Below are 24502 nucleotides of genomic sequence, written 5' to 3' on the forward strand. Positions count from 1 at the left end.
CCCCTTTGGCACTATCAATCATACAACATTTGTGCTCATCTCATTCCTCTTCAGTCCCTCCCCCAGTCAGAAAATAAATCATATTGCACAGCTCAGTGCCTCTTGATGTGGAGGATTACATTTGATATTTGACCCAATAATGAACACGCCTTTGTTAAAAGGTCATTATCTGTGAAAGTGATCTTGATGTGACCTGGATCAATAGGCACATAATTAACAGATCATAGGGCTCTCAATCTTTTGATGAGATCTTGGTTTGACCGGAGTATAGGCTTGTATCTATTTTGAAGATAATTTACAATGAACATTTAGTGTCTGTGACGGGATGGCGGTAAACTGGGCATTCAGGTTAGATTCAGTCCACTTTTGATCCATGATTAAAAAATAAATACAACCGGTAGTCAGGGAAGAATCTTTATTTAAAACATTATGTTGATCTTCCATAGTGCTTACATGTTCTCCAATAATGATAAAGTTAACACAGTCTTTCATGCCAGGACACACAGGAGGTGGTCAGTGATCATAGCCAACCATTATATTGTCCATTATCCTCCAACACATCTCCAATATCTGGCTGTATTCCACACACATAAGTGTATTCTATATCCTAACCTTAAATGGCCTGGTATGGTTTCCCCTCAAGTTCTTGGCTCCACACACACTTCAGGTTGTGTGGGGCCCCTCAATAGTGGATACCAACTGATTGTGATACACTACCTCAAATAGCACAAGATAACGAAGTACAACTCCTCTAACAAGAGAATAGAACTAAAATACATGTGTATAATCAGGTAAAGACAGGCTTCCTCACAATGGTATGTCCCAACCTACGGTCCATGGGGTCTATTCATCTAGTCTATGACAGTCACATGGAAAACACCTATCAGGAGGTATGGACAGGATGTGTGGGACCCACATCCCATCTATTGTATTTTGTTAAAGTAAATAAGCACTTTGTGTTGTGTTATGTTTCTCACGCCCATATTCTAACAAGACATATCTTCATTTGTGGTAATCTCAAGAACAGACAGTTGAACTGCTTGATGCTGTAAAACACTTGCTTATCCTCTCAGTCAAGTCTGTCAAATGTCAAAATTAATCTCCAGTGTCAAATGTCTGGTATTACTGTTCTCTATGTATGCGCTGGTGACGTTTAAGATGACCTAATTGAGAGAAACTCTTCCCACAGTCAGAACAGGAGAAAGGCCTCTCACCCGTGTGCAGTCTCTGATGACTAACAAGATGAGATGATTTAATGAAACACTTCCCACAGTCAGAACAGAAGTAAGGTTTCTCTCCAGTATGAATGCGCTGGTGACATTTAAGGCTACCTAATCGAGAGAAACTCTTCCCACAGTCAGAACAAAAGTAAGGCCTCTCTCCAGTATGTATGTGCTGGTGACATTTAAGGCCATCTATTTGAGAGAAACTCTTCCCACATTCAGAACAAGAGTAAGGCCTCTCACCTGTGTGTATGCGCTGGTGAACTTTAAGACAACCTAATAGAGTGAAATTCCTCCCACAGTAAGAACAGAAGTAAGGCTTCTCACCTGTGTGCAGTCTTTTATGACTATTAAGACTAGCTGATCCAGTAAAACACTTCCCACAGTCAGAACAGGAGTAAGGTTTCTCTCCAGTATGTATGCGCTGGTGACTTTTAAGGCTACCTGATTGAGAGAAACTCTTCCCACAGTCAGAACAGGAGTAAGGTTTCTCTCCAGTATGTATGCGCTGGTGACTTTTAAGGATACCTAATTGAGAGAAACACTTCCCACAGTCAGAACAAGAGTAAGGCCTCTCACCTGTGTGCACTCTCTGATGACGAACAAAATGAGATGACCTAATGAAACTCTTCCCACAGTCAGAACAAGAGTAAGACCTCACACCCGTGTGCACTCTCTGATGTTTAGTAAAATCTGATGATTTAATGAAACACTTCCCACAGACAGAACAGCAGAAAGGCTTCTCATCTGTACGTATATTAATGTGTCTTTTTAACTGTGATGGTGATGAGATTTTCTTTCCAAAATGGGGATAGTGTTGAGACTTCTTATCATTGTAGTCTTTCTGTTGTTTCCCTCCAAGCGTCCCCACTTCAGGAATCCCATCTGTGAAAGACATCAGAAGGAATTCATGAACAAATTTTGGGACACAAAAGTATCAAGATTCAAGCAACTAGCATTATTTAGACCTTAATACTGCAGTTAGGGCACTTGAATCATTTTGTATTTTTGTGGCAGAGGCCCTTTTGAAAGCTTTGAGACGAACCCTTTTAAAGTATTCCTGGGATTATAGCCATGCAGGCAGACATCATAACCATCTCAGAAACACAAAACATTTCCTGATGAGAGTGGAGAGTAGGATGTTGTTTGATAGAAGAGAAAAGGTTCAAATAGATACATTTAATGATGCCATTGACATGTTTTCTCTCAAGTCCCAGACACAGTCTGGAGGCCAAGAGACACCTGGACAATTTGTTTAATGCACTCCTCTGTAGAGAATCTAAGTCCAAGGCCTCAGTGATTGAGAAGGCCCACATTTGGGTATCTGCATTCCCATGTGACAGTTTAGGCCAGGGGTGGGCAAATGAAGGCCTGTGAGGCAATTCCATCCAGTAGTAAAATTGTTTTGAAGGAAAGTGAAACATTATTCAAGCCCATTCTTATTCTTATCAGAATCTGAATTTAAAGTATTTAGACATATGGGACCTGCTGCTTTATGGTTGTAATACATTTTTTGTATTACAACATAAAAAATTAACAAACAAATGTGACCTCTGAGCCAAACGGTTTGCCCTCCACTGGTTTAGGCAATCAACTAATTCAGTCCAGATTATTTAGGCCTATAGATTATAAAATCCCAGGTGGACTACAGAACATAATTATTAACTATAGCCTGCAATCTTTGATTGGAAATTTTGTTGTTGTGCAGATATTTCTGATACTTCCTGTAACTAACTGTGAGGGAGAACATTCTCACTTCCGTCTAGGATTCAAAATTAACTGAACTAAGATAACTCAAAAAAGGTCTCCAGGCAATTTTTGCTTATGGCTATTGAAAGTGAACTCAAAAACATTTGACTTTGATGACATTGTTAAGGATTTTGTAGCAAAGTCAGGTAAAAAATGCATCATAAAGTAGAACATTTTAATTATTACTTTAGGCTGTAATATTAGCTGTGATTTAAGTCCATATAAAAAAAAAAACATTTTAGAGAGGGATTTCATTAATGAGCTGTTTGCTTTGAGTATGTAAGTTCTACGTTGTAAATCCTGTTTCCCGGATACTGATATACAACAGAGTGTATGCAATGTAAATCCTGTTGAGATGCAGGTAAAGGCGATAATCAAGCATGTGGCATCATTTTCATTTGGGGGAGTTGGGGCCTTTGAAGGTGCTGTGCCCAGGGGCCCATTGTTTTATAATCCGTTTATGACTGTATAAGATGTTCAATATTTAGTTTCATCATACACCACTTAAACCTTTACTTTCCCATCAGTTCCAGGCAATAAACTAATCCTAACAAACTTACTCCTCTCGCCTGTTCCAATTATAACATACTATTTTTAGTATTTCTAATTGTCTCTCTATACCTCTTTAATACCACTGCTTACAAGAACACTTTTTTTCTCTAGATAAATTGTTCAATGATCTCTCCATAATTAAAGAAAGGTGTAACAAACACTGCTGAAAGCAACACATTCTCAATCTTCCATGGTAGTTTCTGGATCCAGTTTCAGATACAGAACAATTTTGGATACCGAACAGCAGTCCAGGAGCTAAACTTTTCATTACCAATGCTTTGGTTTTTATACTTTTAACTTATGTAGCCAAGTGAGTAAAAACTAATTCTGATTGGTTTAGTTCCACTAGAGTACTGTCCTTAGTAGGAATTGTAGGCAAGGGCTGATGGGATTGGGAAACTGTACTAACTCCTGTCGTTGTCCATTGTGGGTCCAACACTATTTCGTTTGGTGAATATTAATATTAATTATTGTTCCCAGGTTAGTGCTCAAGTAAGATAGTTGCAGATTAATTATTTGCATTGTATTCATTTAATATACAGATGCATCTCCAAATAATAATCTGGTGAACAAATTCAAAAATGTGATACATTCATATATTCTAGATTCACTACACAGTGAAATATTGCAAGCTTTTTTGTTTCAATCTTGATGACTACGGCTTACAGCTCATGGAAATCAAAAATCCAGTATCTCAAAATATTAGAATGAAAAATTTACAATAAAGAAATGTTGACCAGAGAAGCGCTCTATTCAGTTAATTAGCTCCCTGAACATTACACCTCTGCCTGGTTCAGTACACACAACCACAATCATGGGGCAGACTGCTGACTTGACCATTGTCCAGAAGACATGAATTGACAACCTCCACAAGGAGGGTAAGTCACAGAATGTCACTGCTGAAACGGCTGGCTGTTGGCAGTGTCCGGTATCAAAGCATATTCATGGAAAGTAGACTGGAAGGAAAAGGTGTGGTAGGAAAAGGTGCACAAGCAACAGGGTTGACCGCAGCCTTGAGGATTGTCAAGACAATACTTATAAAATCTTTTGAGTAGCACCTGTAAAGCATTTGTCCATTGTTTTCTTTTGTGTTGAATTGTACTAAGAGCTTATCGTCATTTCTTTTAGTGCTGTTTGGGGATGAAACATGTGACGGCATGTTCACTTATCTGACTACCCATGGCAGAATTTGAGATGGCAGAACCACCACAGGGAGCCGCTAGAGCGCAGTGAGACCTGGGAATCCCGACTGTCCGTCCATCCCTCCCTCCCTCTCTCTCTGTAATTTGCTGGACAATTTACATTTCCCGTGGGTCTTCCCAGCCAATTGTCATTGAGGCGCTGAGACAAGGCTCAATAGTATACCCTGGACAGGAGAACATCTTTAAAATATTCTGTATTTTTTGGTTTCTGAGACGACAAAAAATAAGTATAAAAATATGGAGAATATTGACAGGCATCTATCCTTTCATTGGTAAAAACAACAAATTACTACAATGACAACATTAAACCAGTTCTTACCTTGAGTGAGTAAATCTTCCTCTCCATTATTAATGATAACCACATTCTTCTCCTCCTCTTCATCTTTAATAGTAAGATTCAGTCCCAGCGTTTGACTTTTGTCTTCCAGTTTTACTGATGTCCTCTCTGAATCCCCCAATTCCCCCTGAGCTTTACTTTCACAATCAGAATCCTCTTGTTTGGGCTCAGTGTGGAAGGAGAGCAGCAGGCTGGGTTTGTCCTCCCTCTGCTATAATAAAGAACAAAACAGAGCCATTCATGACTGATGTTTGTTGGGGGGGGTGCATTCACGGTAAAAATAGACCTGTGGTCAACACATTTTTAACTTGACCCCAGAATGGAAGGAAAAAACTTTTCAATTTCAGCTCGGGAAAGAATAAAGAAACCTATCAATAGTAAAACCAGAGAAATTGAAGTTGTGTGTTTAAGAAAATTACAAAAAAATATATATATTCTATAACCTACTGACATTACTCCCAAATAAATATATTGTCATTTCTAGTATTTATTTGTTGAAAATAACCAAAAACATATGCATTGGTTTCAGACCGCAAATTAGGCAAAAACAAATTAATGTTCATTTTTCAACAACAAAATACTAATGTTTTAACTTAAGAAACCAATATTTGGTGGAATAACCCTGATTTGAGTCTTGGCATGCTCTCCACCAATCTGTCACATCGCTGTTGGGTGACTTTATGCCACTCCTTGCACAAAAATTCAAGTAGCTCTGCTTTGTTTGACAGCTTGTGACCATCCATCTACCTCTTGATCAAATTCCAGAGGTTTTCAATGGGGTTCAGGTCTGGAGATTGGGCTGGCCATGACAGGGTCTTGATCTGGTGGTCCTCCATCCACCACTTGATTGACCTGTCTGTGTGGCATGGATTATTGTCCTGCTGGAAAAAAATATTCTCAGAGTTGGGGATCATTGTCAGAGCAGAAGGAAGCAGGTGTTCTTCCAGGATAACCTTGTACTTGGCTCGATTCATGCTTCCTTCACAAAGACAAATCTGCCTGATTCCAGCCTTGATGAAGCATCCCCAGATCATCACCGACCCTCAACCAAATTTCACAGAGGGTGCGAGAAACTGTGGCTTGTAGGCCCCACCAGGTCTCTGTCTAACCATTAGACAACCAGGTGTTGGGCAAAGCTGCTTACTCCATTCCTCTACGGTCCAATCCTTAAGGTTTTTGTAAACTTCAGCCTGGCTCTTCTTTGCTTCTCATTGATGAAGGGCAATTTTTTGAGATTTGCACAACTTCAGTCCTGCCCCTGGGAGCCTGTTTTGAACCATCCTCGCTGTGCACTTCACCCCAGGTCATCCTACGGTTGTTGAGTGACATTCAAATTACCTTTGAGGTACTACTTGCACTATTTTTGCCATGCTATTGCAAGAGGATTGTGATGACCACATCAGTGGTTTTTATACTTTTCCTTTGTAAATTAGATAATGTCCAGGCAATCAAATTATCAGAACCTCATTAAGTAAAATGAGGTATGCCTGTGTTAGAATCTAACAGACACTGGAATGGAATGGCTGCCATACATGTAGAGATGTTGATTTAAGAAAAATTAAGAGTGGTCTCTTAATTTTTTCCACTGCTGTATATCACGGTTTATAATTTCCTTGGAAAGTGACAACAAAAATACATTACTGAATAGTAAAGTTGTGAGAAATTTACAATTTTACATTTGAATATCCGTTAGAAAATAAAATAAAAATTAATGATAGAGAATCCTGGTTGCAATATATTAGGATAAATACTTAGTCTTGCATTTAAAAACAGTCATTTAATTAACTTCTCTTGGTTTAATGCAGTGAATACAGTCACTATATATATAGAAAATATTATAAATAACAAGCATTATGTTTGGTCACAGACATGAGTCAACTACATTGCGATGTGTCTCCCATTCCTTGTTGGGCTCAACATGAAGCACATCCGTAGGCTGGATGGATGAGAATGTAACACTTTTTCCCGGATGAAACTTATATTGTTGTGTTCATCATGGAGGCCAGTTTCATCATGGAGGCTAAACTAAAGGAAAACATTTTATTGTTGTGCCGGTGGATGTCAGAATAGGATACCGTTGTCAAAGCCATCCTTTGAAGCTAAATAATTATTACAAAATAATTAGAAATGCTTACGGGTGACCCATATTCCTATCATAGACTGTACAAAAAAAAAACTATGATTGATGATGATGGAGAAACAATTATACTAAGTAGAAAATAATTTGATGTTCTAGTTGATTCTATTTGTATGAGCGCATATACGTTTTAGGAATGTTTCTCCAGTCATTGGTTGAGACAATAAACTAACGAGACAAGTTGTGTCTGAGCAGACACTAATTGATCCATTTCTTGCTGGGAAATGGTGTTACAACATGGTGTTCTCTGCAAAATGTTAAAAAACAAACACGCATTGTGGGTTGTTTGACTAAACCTTATACATAAGCAAATATTTCTCAGAAAAAGCTATTATATTGCCTTTTAGCTAGATTTAGGATTGTGCAAACTGGTCAAAGTGCACATATTATTGTTCCAACTAGGGCTAGCTAGCACAATTATAGTTTCATGTTCGCTAAACAGCCATCAACAAGTCTGAATTATGGCAATGCATCTAACGCGACAGATAGCCCAGGTGATGTTTTGATTGGTTTAGTTGATTAATTTGTTCATTCTGTGTTCCGTAGTTATGGAAAGGGACAATCAAATTTAACCACATTAACCACATTTAAATATCCATATCTGTCATCCATATCTGGATATTTATGTAAAGCACTTTGAATGACCATTGTGTATGAAATGTGCTATATAAATAAAATTGCCTTGCCTTGCCTTGCCACATTTGAAAAGTCTTTTTTCATTGTTCCAGCATCGACGGTTGGAAGTGACACTGCTTCAAACAGGTCAGTCTACTCATAGTTACTAATGACAATGTCAGATCTTAATGGAGTTATAGAACCATAGACTGTATATATAATGGACGACGCCCTTTCGCTCTTTTCCATTGGTGAAAAATGAAGCCACCAGTGTCCTGATACGGCGCTGACATCTTGGACTTGCGTCTGCACAGATAGCGATCTTGGGACCAGTTCTGCGCAGTAGTTATGCGCAGTAGCGAGAAGGAAGTAAAGCCTTAAAGCCGCGAAATCAACGGCCCCACCCCTGTGCCCCGCCCTCACTCTCCCTCGCAGAATGCGCCTACCGTAATCAATCGCAAGTCCAAGTACAGTACAACCTTTGCTTGTTAAACCTACACAATATGTTATAGCCTAACTTACATCATGTTTAACCTTAATTTAGAATAGGCATAATACAAAAATAATTGGTAACTTCTAGCTAACGATCACCTGCTAGCTATTAACATGGCTATTAACGAGGCTTGTTGTCTTTTAGCTAACTTTAGCTAGCCCATTACATTTATTTACTAATTAAATAGCTTATAAATGTAAATTCAAAGATCGATTGGAAATGCCAGATCGGTTAGCAATGTACTGCAGAACAACCCATTATGTCCGTGTGAAATTATATCAATTATAGAAATTTAGAGATTAAATGTAAAGTTCCAATCTCCTCAGTCCTCCGAAGATTCAGTGGCTCCTCGGCTCAGATAGCTGTCAATCACAGCTGTGAATCACGACGTCACACCACCGTTTTTAGAGCATTAAATAACTAACTAAAAACAAACTTATTTTAAAAACAAACTCTTGAATTTACATTAGCGTGATACAAACTGCAGTAAATGACAGAAACCAGCTTCGGAAAAAATATATTTGAAGGGTAATTTAATTGTTTAGTTGATCTCGCGTCCCATTGAATAACATGGGGAGGGCGGGGTTTATGACCTATACTGGGACCACTCACCAGGGGGCGATCGAGACGTTTTGGCTTCACTTTTCAGGGCTTGTGCGGCACGCTTGTATAGAACAGATATACAACTCACTGCCGACAGGTGGCATTAAGTTGCATAGGGCACCTTTAATATAATTTCAACGGATGAGTTATAAAAAATACAAATAGAATCAACCCGCTCACAGTTGTCACAAAGGGGAAATGAGGAATATACACCAAAACCCTTTTTCGAACCAGGCAGTAAACATGTTTATTCCTGTATTAATTTGGGCCTTTTGCTATAGAAATCTATGGAAATTGTTCCCTTTTGCAGCCAGCATCAAGTGACCATTTTGTTTGACACTTCCGGGTAGGCTTGAATTTTCAGCCTTGGAGTTTGCCCCTTGATTCCCATGTTGTAAAGACGTTACCGTCAGTTTCTGCCACAAGTTTGGCTTCGCCCAAAAAGTAGGTAATCACCGTTCACTCACACAAAAAGTGTATGGAGCGCTGTGACACCAACTCTACTTCAGAACACGTTCCAAAAATTCTCACCCCTCGCCGTTGTTGAAAGAGAAAGCGCTCCATTGCTATGGGGGGTGGATTCTGCCACGGAGATGTAGATAAGCGACCTACCGTCAACTTGCTCCCATTTAACGTCGCCGTGAGCGAATCTCTTTGGCTTTACGTCGGTGTTAAAAGTTTCATTTGTGCTGTTGCAGCGTTTTATATATTAGACATTTCATTTTAGCTGTCACCAGCCCCACAACCTGCTCCAAACTGCCTCAAAATAGGCTCAATCATTTATGCTCTGTTTGTGCCGCTGAAAGGTTTGTTTGCGCTTCTACGGTTTTTGGTACCTATTCCTACTGGATAGCGCACTGCCTTTACTCTCTTTCCACTATAGCCCTGTAACTATCCATAAGAAAGCAGTCGCAAAAACAAACCTTTATCGGCACAAAATGAGCACATATGATGGAGCCTATTGAGTGAATTTGACCTATAAATTATTTCATATCTAAAAAATTATAGCAGCACTTCTTTGCGGTTACAATTTTCATTTGGGCTGCTTCGGTGTTTTAAATATTAGATATTTAATTATAGGGTATGTTGTCACCAGCCCCCCCAACATGCTCAAAATTCCATCTAAATAGGCTCAATTGTTTGTTCTCCATTTGTAATGATGCAGCGTTTTATATCCTATTAGACATTTCATTTTAGGTTAGCAGCCCCTGAACCTGCTCCAAACTGCGTCAAAATAGGCTCAATCGTTTGCGCTCCGTTTGTGTCGCAAAATTATTTTTGTGCTGCTATAGCTTTTGGTAAATAGTCTACATTTCTCTTTCCCATAGACCTATAGCTTTGCTATACAGCTCCGGAAAAAATTAAGAGTTCACTGCACCTTTTTCTTTCCTTTCCAAAAAAAGTTGAAAAGGAAGGATTTTACCGACCCAAACAAAGCACAAGCGATTGAGCCTATTTTGAGTGAATTTGATCTATAACATTATTTTATATTTAAAATATGAAAGCAGCACAAAAACTATAACGGCACAAACAAATTCATTATGGGTGAATTTGGAGGATTTGGGGGGCGGAGTGACTATAAATTAACTATAAAATGTTTTTAGAATTAACTATAAAATATTGTTTGGGGCTAATACTTAAAATGACAGCAGCACAACTGGAGTAGAAGCGATTAAAGGTTTTTATCTGTGTAAAGATGGTCCCCCATCCAGCGCAAATCTATGGCAAAATAGGCTTAATCGTTAGTGCTGGTTTGTGCCGTAAAATGTTTTGTTTGTGCTGCTAGATATATAATGATATTTTATAGGTAAAATTAACTCAAAATAGGCTCAACCATTTGTGCTCCTTTTGTGCCGATAAAGGTTTGTTATTACAACAGCTTTCTTACCACTGCTTTCTTACTGATAGTGACATAGCTATAGTGGAAAGAGAGTAAACAATTATTTTATTATTTGTAATTATTTTACAAATATGTTGTTATACCCCCATGATAGAAATGTTAAATCTTTATTTTGCTACACTCACGGCGGCGACGTTCAGACGTTGCACATTGTTTATCACTCACGGCGACGTTCAGATGTTGCACATGTAAATCACTCACGGCGGCGACGGCGTTACAGACGTTGTTAAAATTTCTTACGCCGCCGCCGTGAGTGAATTCACATGTGCAACGTCTGAACGTCGCCGTGAGTGATTAACTATGTGCAATGTCTGAACGTCGCCGCCGTGAGTGTAGGAAAATTAAGATTTCAACATATTTGTAAAATACTAGTGTAGTCAGTGTAAATAATTGTCACACAAATAGTTTATAACAACATGATATTACAACATAAGGAATTCTACTCATATTAACAGGTATTCATATTTTTGCATGGTTAACTGTCTGAATAGCTAGTAATATAAAATGATAACACATGCCTTGGTCAAAATATCACTGAGGCGAAACATACACTCTCTATTCATGAAAATACTAAAGAGTAAATGTTACAGAATACAATGAAATGTACAGTGATCACCGCATATTTACAGCTAAATCCAAAATCTAAATGTACAGCTGTAATCAGTCTGTGTGTAGTTCACTTGTTTAGCCACATGGTGTATCAGGCAAACGTCCTACGGCGCCAGTAGTAAGACAATTATAAAACATATTAACAAACATTACATAAAATAGAAATGTAAAATATAAAAGAAAAAAATAATACACCACAAATGTGGTATTACTATGGATCAAAATACATGGTTAATCAGAATATATCCTGCTAAAGGTGCATTTTTATATAGGTATGTACACACCCAGAAAATTCGTTTTTTGCTCAGATGTGTACAGATATGAACAGATCATACATTAACATGAATTTCTTTAGATCATACCGTTTTTATTCTTATCTGCTCTGTTGCGGAGTAAGGAAACTAAGCATTTCATGACAAATACAAACACTTCGAACTTGAACAAATAAAGGTAACTTAATTCAACAACTGACACTGAGATATTAATACTTTGCAATCACTTACTTTCCAAAAATTAACAGAAATGCAATTTCTTTAGGGAGCACTTATTGAAAGTACCCCAATAGCTTCAGTAACGTTACAATAATAAAAGGGTCTGCTGCATGATGTAAATGTTAAATCCATGATTGACTCCATTATGGCAGGTTGGCCCGGTCCTGATGCATGAATGCCACCCCAAACCATAATATAACTCCTCTTTGCTCTTTCTCTGCTTTAAGTGGCATCACAGTAAATCGGTATACGTAAGGAATAAGGCCCAAGCGGGTTTGGTACATGATCATTGTACCACAGCTAAAAACTTAAGCGTGATGCATCTGCAGTGCCTTGACACAAGATTTGGATATACCGTGGATATAAGCAATTCTCACAAACCCCAGAGATTTCTTTTCACTCTTATAAACCAATTACCAATTTAGTTAGACCTGGGTGTCTCTGTCCATGCCTGGCTGACATTGGCAGTATATGTTTGTAGAACTGGTCAGCTTAATAAACCTCTGCATCATGCCTGCTCCAGATGTGGCTGATATTGCTACAGTTGTTCTGTCCCTTGAGAGTTGATATTGTGATTTTTACCATTTTGCATGTTTGTAAATTACCTGTTTTGTATACGCATTTCTGTGTTTCTCAATGTAATTTCTCATCTGAAAATTGGATTGGAGTGCAATGATGCCTTTAATGTATTATAATTTACAAGCTAATTTGAGCACAAGGTTCAGAACGCATTTTGTTAATATTTAAGCAATGTTGCATTTTGGAATTCCGTATTGAAAATGTACAAGGATTAATTGAATCTCCTAAACAGATTTTCGAGTTGAGCACAATCTTATAGACTACAAAAGATATCTGAGGTGGATGACAGAATAATTATTTCCTAGTTCAATAAAAACACCTTCTTGGCCAGATCAGTAAACCCTCAGCGACTTAAAAGAAAGATGGGAAGGGGGGAGTAATGAGAAGGTGAGCATCTGCTTATGAGCCAAAGCATACCACCTCTTCTGTGAAGCATGGTGGAGGAAGTGTTATGGCACCTCTTCTGTGAAGGATGGTGGAGGAAGTGTTATGGCACCTCTTCTGTGAAGGATGGTGGAGGAAGTGTTATGGCACCTCTTCTGTGAAGGATGGTGGAGGAAGTGTTATGGCACCTCTTACAGACTCTACTTCATTTTGTATTTTTGTACTCTGTGTACTGTGTGTAACTGTATGTTGTCCTGCACGTTTGCGCTTTGTCTCGGCCAGGTCACCATTGCAAATGAGAATCTGTCTCAATCGGCCTACCTGGTTAAATAAAGGTTACATAAAAAATACAAATAAACTATTCTGTGAAGCATGGTAGAGGAAGTGTTATGGCACCTGTTCTGTGAAGTGTGGTGGAGGAAGTGTTATGGCACCTGTTCTGTTAAGCATGGTGGACGAAGTGTTATGGCACCTGTTCTGTGAAGTGTGGTGGAGTAAGTGTTGTGGCATGTGCATGTATGGCTGCCAATGATGTGACTGTAGAAAAAAGCACCTGTCAATCATCTGACCTGCATGGACAGTTTTGCTGGAGACAAACCTGAGGGCAAAAGGCACCAAAAACAAAAGATATTTGGGACATAAAGTGTAAACCAACTGGTAGTTATTCTAGTAGAATGGTGGTAGGAAGTACCAATATTCTATTTTTTATTAAATACACCTGTATACAATGCATAAAAAGGACATGTAAATTAATCCTGCACAATAATGGCTGATCATGGTCCACAGGGATGTCTGGGCAGTGGTGGATGGGCCATAAATTGGAGTTTCAATACCTGGATTTACTGTCTTGATATTCTTCCAATATATATTGAACGTTCAAAAGTTTGAATTTACAGTTCTCTATATAGGAGCAGTAGAAAAGGGTATGTTATTCTTAGAGGAATTAGATAACAAGTGCAGTATGCAATGAACAACCAAAAGTTGTAATCTGCTAAAGCCAAGGAAATTCACTCAAGGCGACGTACAGCATAAAAGATTCACTCACGGCGACGTTAAATGGGAGCAAGTTGACGGTAGGTCGCTTATCTACATCTCCGTGGCAGAATCCACCCCCCATACATTGCTAGCCATTCAAAATACTTCCCACCCGCCTCCCTGAAACGGGACGGCAACGCCGGCCATGGCGGAACGGCGGAAGGGGAAAAATAGAGCAGTGTTCAATTTTTCTTTTTCTTCTCCGTCACGGAAAGCCAATCAGCCCACAGCAGAAAACCAATAGGACCGCTTGTAGGAGGTACTTCACTACTGAGTAGTCCATAACCTAACCAACACGTCGGATGTACAGTGATTTTTTATTAGTAAAAGAACTGGAGGAAATATACAATATCACACTCAATGTCAATCGAGACAATATATGAACAATATAGCGTAGTCAAGGAATGGTTAGACTCGGACCTATAGTTACCCTCGATCAGTTAATACATAGTAGTGCTAGCTTTCGCTATCAACCAAAACGAGGTACTAGCTACCTGCTACAGTAAATGTCGTTTTTAAAACAAATGGCAATTTTTCCTTGAATAGGCTACTCATCTCAGCTTAAAGTAACTGACTGATTGGTCAAAACAGCAAAGGCAGCAAAGTTTGGTTGGCAAGAATATGGTCTTATCTTCATTTGACTTCATAGTTGCAATAGGAGCACATTAAATAAATAGAATTTATTAAATGAAATAAACATTTCAAGGCAATGATGGCTGGATTATTATCCTTACACTTTAGAAAACACTCCTCGAATAAGAAATGTGAGATGACCGATTTTGCCAACGATTTGTTTATAGTTATACACTTAAAACAAATAACCAACCGAAAACTCGCAGACAATGCCTTCCCACGCGATCAACCTGCCTTAAAAAAAAATCGAATAAAGCCCAGCCAAACGTGGTCATCGATTGCTGCCTTGATGTACAGTTAAAATAAAAATTTTTCGAAGCAATGAGAATCGATAGTGCGCGTTCACGCGAAGGGGGGGGGTGAATTTCGGCACAAACACCCACTTTTCACAGATCCGATGCGCATGACTTGTCTTTTTCCATCACTGTGTTCGCTTAGCACTGTAGACATTCTACGGGATACGCAACCAGAGTTCATCAAGTTAACTATTTCTTCAGTTCTTGTAGATTTAGCACTACCTGGCAAGAATGTGAAAGACTTTAGCTTTTTGTTTTCCACTATTGATGTGCTGTTGACCAGTGGTTCCCAACTCCGGTCCTCGAGTACCCCCAACAGCACACCCAATTCAACTCAGTGAGAGCCTGATAATTAGTTGAATCAGCTGTGCTTAGCTGGGGCTACAATGAATATGTGTACTGTTGGAGGAACTTGAGGACCGTAGTTGGGAACCACTGCTGTAAACCTATTTGCGTCAATTTGCCAACCGGATCCATATCTCTCGCGCCCCAATGTGTTCAGGTACCTCCCGATTTGCAACTTAAGCACTGCCTATACAAGTCTTCATTTTGCAGTTTTGTCATGAAATTGGGTTAAAGTAGTACTACAATAAGATTTTCTGGTGCCGTTTTGAGGAAATTGAGTTTTAGCTACATCAGCGAAGGTTCGTTTCGATTCATTTGCTATGGTCTCGCGCAAGATCAGCCGGCGTTCTTTGGCCGTTTTACAGGCGCGGGTGAATTTGAATGCGTTCTATTGTCCTCGACGGAACCAAAAATTGTGCCGTTTCATTCCCTGTTTAACATTAAGAAAAACATGTTCTTCATAAAATGTATTTTGTCACAAAACTATCACGAACAGGAACACAAATCAAAGCTGTAAAGATAGTTGGACTAAAAAACTATATTTTAGCAAGTTGGAGGTGGAAACGCTTTGAGTATTTTTATCAAACTAAACAAAGACACGAAAAAATAAATGTTCTTTAACCACTTACCATTTTAGCGAAATTGATTTACGTTGGTATTTCACAAACACTTCATGATGTCTTGACAGTTCCAGGATGTACTCGTGCATTGTTTCTTCTTGTAATTTGTTGTAGTATTGCAACCATATAAAAGGTGCATATACTGCCACCTACTGTACCGGAGTGTGAGGCCGTCCGCGGCCTACCTACATAATACCCTTCTGTTCAGCCCCGTCTCTCTGAGAAATGTAGACAGCCCATGCCACCACCCCAATTCCCTTCACACACCCCCAGCAATCCCACTAAATCCCAACTCCTCCCCTCCCCTCTCACCTTCTCATACAGCCTTTCCTTCTCAAAATACTGCTGATAATACAACAACACATGTTCAACTGTTTGTTCCACTAGACACCCATCACACAGACCTGTCTCATGCTTACCTATAACCCTCAATGATGAGTTCACCACACCCATCCTCTGCAACCCCCAACAACAACCCCAACAACTCACCTGTATCTTTCCTTCCAGTCTGTAAGCTGCTAAACACTGCAGCTGAGTCAGAACAGACCTCCTCCCAACAATCATCCCTACCATCTCTGCCATATACACTGTCACCTGGTCTGTTAACCTCTGGACCATCTCTGCCATATACACTGTCACCTGGTCTGTTAACCTCTGGACCATCTCTGCCATTTACATCGTCACCTGGTCTGTTAACCTCTGGACTATCTCTGCTGTATACACCATCAACCCATACTTCCCTTGTCCCACTCCTTCCTTCCCTCTAACAAACTGACATCCACCCACTGCTTTGGAATCAACCAATGTGGATCATCACACGACACGACCGTAGGTCCCACTTCCCTCAACCTCACCCAGTACACCAGTTCCAGTTTATCCCCTTCAACCTCACCCAGTACACCAGTTCCAGTTTATCCCCTTCAATCTCACCCAGTACGCCAGTTCCAGTTTATCCCCTTCAACCTCACCCAGTACGCCAGTTCCAGTTTATCCCCTTCAGTCTCACCCAGTACACCAGTGGCAGTTTATCCCGCCTCAGCTCCAGCAGCATCTCCCCTATTTCCACTTGCAAGGCCCCAACCCGCCTAAACTCATTAAATATCGAGAATAAAATTCGAAATTTAATGTAGAGAATAACGCATTCGATCAGTGTGCATTGCATAGCCTACTGATAGAAGACATGGCAGAGTTGGATCAATTAGTCAAGCTATATTATAGACGTTTTCAGTAACAAAGAAATACTATCAACTATTAGCTAATTATGACAGAATTATAATTAGCATATGAATTTAAAATAGAATTTGCAAGCGGCTATGTCTTTTTAGAAGAAAAAATCTGTCCAATTTGATGTACTCGCTTTTGTCCAACATGAATTGAAAACTAGTGGACAAATGCAAGGTTATCGCTGGCTTCACCTACGCGCGATTCATCGAGGTTTCGTGGTTTCCCAAGATACCATAAGACGGAATATTAAACGTTATTCTCGATATTTAATGAGTTTATTCTCAAGATTGTATTTCGACTTTTTTCTCAAAATTTAACGAGTTTAATCTCGCATTATACTGACTTTAATTTCGAGATGGTTTTATTTTTTTAATTATTGCTTGGCACTAATCCTCTTCCGTACTCTTCCGTACATTAGCGCTCCTTTAAAACATTTTATAATAATACAATGCTCGAGGCTGCGAGCTCTTTGCCAGCATACACTCACATAGCTGTCGGTCCGTCATTGCGAAGTGGAAGATGTCCGGCGTTGAAACAGGTGAACATGCAGCTCTCGCTGCCAGCATGCCCAGCATTGAGATTCCCGACACAGATAGGGATCATCACCCATGGCCATATCTACAGGATATGTTCAAATTCATTGCTGTCAAGGGAGATTCGTATCTGTTGAGATGTCTACTTTGCCTGCCACAGGTGAATGACATTTCAGCCTTTTAAACTTCACCTTCAAATTTGAAAAAAACATATTGAGGTGAGTTGACGTTATTTTTTTTTACAATTGTTTGCCGAGAGATTTGATTTCATATTGAAATGTGCCTTGTGTAGATGTAGTGATTGTATAAGTTAGTGAACTGTTATAAGCTGTTGTAACCAATGAAACAAAATATTAAATGTTTGTAATATGAACCGAAACTGAAGGAGCAAGTAGGAGAATAGGAAACCCTGTTTAAGCAGTTGCCGGGGAGAGAAAGATTTAGTATGTCTGTTTTGTGAGAAACAGGACACAGGTTAGAGACACACACACATAGTCTGACAGGCCAGACAGAAACCAGGAGGGGACAAGAAGATGTTTGCGTTTATCCTTATAAGGAATAGAATTGGAACTGGACCAATAGCACACTTGTTCTGTGAATTTAACGACTCTTTTGGGCGTAGTAGAAGTATAAAATGATCTGTTGAATGTTGATCCTTAGACATTGTGCGGCGACACGTGTCTCCAGAAGCTTCTGTAATAAATGGACATATGATACGGTAATTGCCCTGACTCCTGGTGTTTTATTCTCCTTTCCAACAAACCAACTCGGGGAAGTGTTAGACTTCAACAATTTTGGGGGCTCGGTCCGGGATTGGAAAGAGGAGAAGGAATTCGATCTGGTCCAGACAACCTAAGCAAGATTCACAGGTTCAGAGCCGGCTCATGATAAAGGTAAGCAGAGCCTGTTATATCTAAATCTGCATATTGGCTATGAACTAAATTGTGGACCTGTGGAAAACGTATTGGGAGACTGGTTTAAATTCAGGGGGTCAGAGGAACGGTCTGTGAGTTAGAGTCTCACTGTAAGTCGGGTTAGAGGCCCGTTAATGGTTTGTGAGTTAGAGTCTCACTATAAGTCGGGTTAGAGGCCCGTTAATGGTGTGTGAGTTAGAGTCTCACTGTAAGTCGGGTTAGAGGCCCGTTACCGGTGTGTGAGTTAGAGTCTCACTGTAAGTCGGGTTAGAGGCCCGTTAATCGTTCTAGGGTTGACTACCCTACGCCACTTCCCGACGGGGATGGTGGAGAGTTGCGAGTTAGAGTCTTGGCAACCAGTCGGGTTAGAGGCCCGAGGACTTAGGGGCACCTCGAAATACTTATTGTGTGTAAAGGTTCAGCTGGGTTAGAGGCCCGGGGAGTTTGGAACTCCCCAAATTTTTTATAAGAAAACTGTGTTTGAGTCCCAAAAGTGTTGGGTCAGGGACCCGTTCAGCTGGGTTAGAGGCCCAGGGAGTTTGGAAATCCCTGAATTTTTTATAAAAGAACTGGGTTCAAGTCCCAAAAGTGTTGGGTCAGGGACCCGTTAATCATTTGTTAATTATTCTGAGTCTGGGACTCACAGTAACGTAAGTCAGGTTGAAATGGACGTGGAGTTTGAGAGAGAAGTTGATGACGATGGGTGGGGTCCAGGCACGGGAAAGTGGAAACAATTGGGGATACAGGTGGCAAATGTAATGACTGTTGTAGGCAGGATGGACCCAATTCAGAAAGAAAAAGAAGGGATAGAAGAGAAATTGCGATTGAGTGAGGCAGGATTAAGGATGGAGGAAAGGAGATCATTACATGTTATTTTGCGGAATAAGGAGAAGGAGTGTTCTAAAAATCGAGATAGAGTAAGAGACAAGAAGGAAACAGCAAATTTGGTCAAGAGAGGGAGATTTAGAGAAAAGGAGAAGGAATTGGAAAAGCACAGAAAAGAATGGTGTAAATTAGCAGTGTGGTGTCAGGGCGTAGACCATTTGAACAAAGAGAAAAAGGGACAGAAAATTAAGGAGGAAAAAGAGGGAGGAGAGATAGAACCCCCAGCATATGAAGATGACTTGGTGCTTGGTACGGACCGGGCACCATTATATCCAGTCTTACGTTTACAGAGTGGTATATTGTCTTTAGACACACAGAATAGCAAGCCCATAACTCAAGTCACAGGAAAGCAAGATAAGAGAAAGTTGACTAGGAAGGCGGAGTCACAGAGCGAAACAGACACTAGCCGTGTCCGCCCAGGCTATGACTGAGATAGAAAAAGGGGCCGCCACCTGACGACACTCCTTTCAGTCAGGTGGTCGGGCGCATAGCCACGGCCCTGAGGGAAGGATTTCCCTTGCCCGCTGGGGCCCCGATGCCCAAGTTACCTTGGGAAAAAGAGCAACACCCTAGACAGTATCTAGAAGCATGTAAGGACACATGGGCCAAACACACAGGGCACCACCCGGGGAAGGGGGGTCTGCAGCAGGAGTGGTTTAGAAGGGCGGTCTTAGAGGGACTTCCAGAGAAAATAAAAGAGGCAATGATGGCAAATCCTGACTTGCCGGGTAGTGAATCACACGTATGGGAAAGACACATAGTGCATCATTTACAGAGGGCAAAAGATGAGGAGACAGAGAAAGACAAACAGATACAGGGACTGAAAGAGAACCTGTTGCGCTTACAGCTGGGTGAAGCCAAAGGGAGGCTCAATGAAGGGAAAAAGAAACACAGACAGATGGCAGCCCTAGGCTCAGGAGAACCTGACACACCCGATTTATACCCTGTTCCCACATGGGCACCCCAACCTCACAGTGGCCGGGGGGCATTCACCGCGCTCTATCGACCAGGGACTCCGAGGGGAGGTTATGGTAGGGGGAGGGGGCGGGGTAGAGGCAGAGGGGCTCCAGGAGCCCAAGTCCCATACGGAGCCTGCTTTACGTGTGGTGACCCGAACCACTGGTCCAGAGAGTGCCCACAGAACACTGCAGGGGGCAGAGGATACCCAAACCAAACCACACGCCGTCCCACCACCTAGTGCACCTGGACAATACCCACTCTCTTATGAGGGAGGGTGGGACCAGGTGTGACGGTCTACAGGGGGGGGAGGGGACAGCGGGGGAAGGGCAGATCCTATGCTGTCCCTGAATGTCGACGGGAAGGACTTCCACTTTCTGGTTGACACAGGGGCCACGTTTTCCACCATCACCGCCCCTCCCGTCACAGGACTACTATCCTCCAAGACAGTGGAAGTTGTGGGGTTTGAAGGGGTGGGACAGACTTTGCCAGTGACATTTCCTCTTAAAACGATACTGGTTAAACAGGCCCTCAGCCATCCGTATGTGGCGTCGACAAACACACCAGTGAACTTATTGGGGAGAGACTTGTTGATAAAACTGGGGGCTAATGTCTTATGTTCTCCAGATGGACTTACTGTCACATCGGCGGTGTGCGGACCTGAAACCACACGCAAAGGGCAGTACCTGGTACAACCGGTGAAGGGTGAAATAGCAGAGATATACTGGGGACTATTGACACCGGAAAAGCCGGACAAACAGGGTGTTTTGTCCCAGTACTTCAAGTGGAGGCCGTGGATCTCCCTCCTCGAGCCATACTTTCCTCCACCAGACCCCCACATGTAACCCTATTTTATGATCGGCAGGGCGATGAGGTGTATAGAGAGGGGTTTGGGGATGTAGTGTGTGGGGACACGTGGCAGGTCAGGTCTAAATTCATATATGTAGGCCCTGAAGGGGTGGCGGCAGATGTACAGTTGACAGAGGAGCAGGATCAGTGGTACATGATGGAGGAGGAGTCCGTCCCACATGTGTCACTGGCACTGCATCCTAAACACCAAGCAAAAGACCTGGGGCCCATGGTTAAAAGGGCAGTCGAATGCACTGATTGGACACTCCCTCAGGCGCCAAACGTATGGTACACACAGCTGTAAGATGTAAAAATGGTTCACCTGCATTGACCTGGCTAATGTTTTTTCTGTCTCCCACAAGCAGAGAAACTTCGTGATATTTTTTCTTTCACACATAGGGGTCGGCAATGGCGGTACACGAGACTACCACAGGGGTTCACGCTTTCCCCTGGCATATTCAACCAGGTACTGAGAGAAGCGCTGCAGGGATGCTGCCTGCCGACAGAGCCGCTTAGAGTGCTAGTTAAGGAGCAGGGAATGCGTAAACTTAAAGCCACTCTCAATTGGACTTGCCCGGCCGACCAGGCCTTCATTTTGCTGAAACAACAACTGGCCACCGCAGCTGATCTGGCAATTCCCGACTACACAAAACCCTTTTTTCTAGATGTTTCTGAAACAGGACAAGTCATGAACGGGGTCCTGTTTCAGAAAAAAGGGGGAAATAGGAACACCCTTATGTACATAAGCATAGGATTTGACAAAACCGAAAAAAGGCACCCCACCTGCACACAGCATGCAGCGGGAGTAGCGAGACTCATTCAAAAATGCGCACACATAGTGATGGGACATCAACTTCAAATACTCACAACACACAGTGTAGTGGCGTATGTAAATTCACAGATGTTCACTATGACTTCCCTCAGGCAACAACACCCAAGCAAAATTCTCGGGGCTCCAAATTTGACTATCACACAATAGGGGATAAATATGGCAGACCGGATGGGGACGGGACTGCCACATGAGTGCGTGCAAGAGGTAGTGAGGGAGAGTAAGACACGAACCGATCTGGAGGCAGAACCCCTCCCAGGGGCAGAGGACCTCTTCACTGATGGGTGCTGTTTCAGACACGAACAAGACGGCCTGAGGGCGGCTTTTGCGGTAGTGAAACTAACACCAGAGGGTTTAGTCACGCTGAAAGCAGAGAGGCTCCAGGGGATGCAGTCAGCCCAGAGAGCAGAAGTTAGAGCACTAATAGAGGCCCTTAGACTGGCCCAGGGAACAACAGTAAACATTTACACTGATTCGGCATACGCAGTAGGCGCAGCACACGTGGAGCTAGGACAGTGGTTAAAAGCTGGGTTTAGAACAGCAGGAGACAAACCGATTAAACACGAGGCAGAGATGAGAGAACTAGCTGAGGCCCTAGACCTGCCCGAAAAGGTAGCCATCATAAAATGCAAAGGACACGATAATTCAAATAGTGTAGTAGCTCAGGGAAACCAAGCGGCAGACACAGCAGCAAAACAGGCAGCAGGGTACACTCCGCGAGTGATGGTGGTAAGAGCAGAAGTGGGGTGAGGAGAAGGCCCTGAGAGAGACGGGCTAGTGAGACATCAAAAGGGGGCTTCCCCACAAGAGAAAACAATTTGGCAACAGAGAGGAGCAACAGAGACGAGTGGGCTCTGGAGAGGGCCAGACGGTAGAGTAATACTCCCACCAGCCATGCGGGGAGATAGATTTGCAGAAGCCCACGGGTTGGGCCATGTAGGGCCAGCACAGATGTTGAGGAACTTGTGCCATTGGTGGCACCCGTTTATGGTAGACATGGTACGTATGACGAGAGAGCCACGGGGTATCACGAGAGTAATATCTGGCTTGATTGGATGTTGTAAAATGCTAAAGAACAAGATTTAGGGGACTGTGTGGCATGTGCCGCCGCCCGACCTCAACTATACACTGAGCCGGCTCCTTTGTATTCAGAGGACCCTTGGGGATATCAGTGTATGTTAGCTCTTACACATAGCGCTTCCCCTGTGAACTGCATCACCCTGGCAAGGGTGTTTCCTCCGATAGCTAACGACACCAGGACTGGGCCGTTCACTCCCCATAAAGGGGGAGGGGCATATACCTGTTTCCACTTCACCAGCCGGAAACCCGTGGGGAACGTTGGAGAAATCCCCTCGCAGTGGTGTAATGTTACGATCCAGAGCAGATCTATTATCGGACCCTGGGCCGGGTCTGGCCTGTATTACTATTGTGGGGGCACCCGACTCCTGGTAAGAATCCCAACAGGCACCCAGGGGGTATGTGCGATGGTACGGTTAGCAGCACCCTTAGTGCTGATAGGTGACCGAGTTAAAGCACTCCAGGCAAAAAGGAGCGATGCCCTTACTCAGCGCCGGCATAGACATGTAATAGGCCGTCGTTCACGTGATACATTCGACCTCACTGTGGACTCCCCAACTTATATAGATGCGATAGGGGTCGCTAGAGGGGTCCCCAAAGAATTTAAACTCGCAGACCAAGTCGCGGCAGGATTTGAAAATATTCCTATCCTGTCCGCTTTGTTCCCCGTCACTCCAAACAAGAATGTAGACCGCATTAACTATGTACATTATAATGTCTTACGTCTCTCTAATTTGACACGTGACGCGGTTGAGGGCCTGTCAGAACAGTTGGGCCCCACCTCATTGATGGCGGTGCAAAATCGCATAGCCCTCGATATGTTATTGGCAGAGAAGGGCGGGGTGTGTGCGATGTTTGGGGACATGTGTTGTACTTTCATTCCTAACAATACAGCTCCGGACGGGTCGGTTGCTAAGGCGCTGCAGGGCCTTAGGACTCTCTCGCGAACTATGCACGAGCATTCTGGGATAGATAATCCGCTGGAGGAATGGATGACCTCAATGTTCGGCCAGTGGAGAGGTTTGATAATGTCTGTTCTTTTATCGCTTTCTACGTTTGGTGCTATAATGGTTACTTGTGGTTGTTGTTGTATCCCATGCATAAGAGGGCTTGCCATGAGAGTGATTTCTACAGCCATTGAGAAGGCTCCAGGATCGCCATCAGGGATGCTGATGCCTCTACTGGAGCAGCATGACCCGGGAGAACTGGAGCTTGGCGAATAGGGGTGATCTCTCTGGGGAGAGATCAAAAGGGGGAATTGTAGATGTAGTGATTGTATAAGTTAGTGAACTGTTATAAGCTGTTGTAACCAATGTAGATGTATTGATTATATAAGTTAGTGAACTGTTATAAGCTGTTGTAACCAATGAAACTAAATATTAAATGTCTGTAATATGAACCGAAACTGAAGGAGCAAGTAGGAGAATAGGA

General features: G+C 42.0%; 1 protein-coding gene across 1 annotated transcript; it reads right to left on the reverse strand.

Moving 5' to 3' along the window:
- Window positions 1-846: 846 nt before the first annotated feature.
- LOC114840310 (zinc finger protein OZF) lies at window positions 847-15897 on the reverse strand. The gene is made up of 3 exons (XM_034295522.1): window positions 15813-15897; window positions 5046-5274; window positions 847-2108 (listed from the first exon to the last, which is right to left on the reverse strand). The coding sequence occupies exons 1-3, from the start codon at window positions 15813-15815 to the stop codon at window positions 1123-1125; spliced, it is 1218 nt and encodes a 405-aa protein (XP_034151413.1). The 5' UTR covers window positions 15816-15897; the 3' UTR covers window positions 847-1122.
- Between the last annotated feature and the right edge of the window lie 8605 nt (window positions 15898-24502).

The sequence above is a fragment of the Esox lucius genome, chromosome 11, assembly GCF_011004845.1.
Source record: "Esox lucius isolate fEsoLuc1 chromosome 11, fEsoLuc1.pri, whole genome shotgun sequence".
NCBI lineage: Eukaryota > Metazoa > Chordata > Actinopteri > Esociformes > Esocidae > Esox > Esox lucius.

Bases quoted from the DNA above. Each gene is read 5' to 3' on its own strand.
- LOC114840310 (XM_034295522.1), bottom strand. The intron at 2,109-5,045 runs GTAAGAACTGGT...TGTCTTTCACAG, and splicing joins GGAAGATTTACTCACTCAAG to ATGGGATTCCTGAAGTGGGG.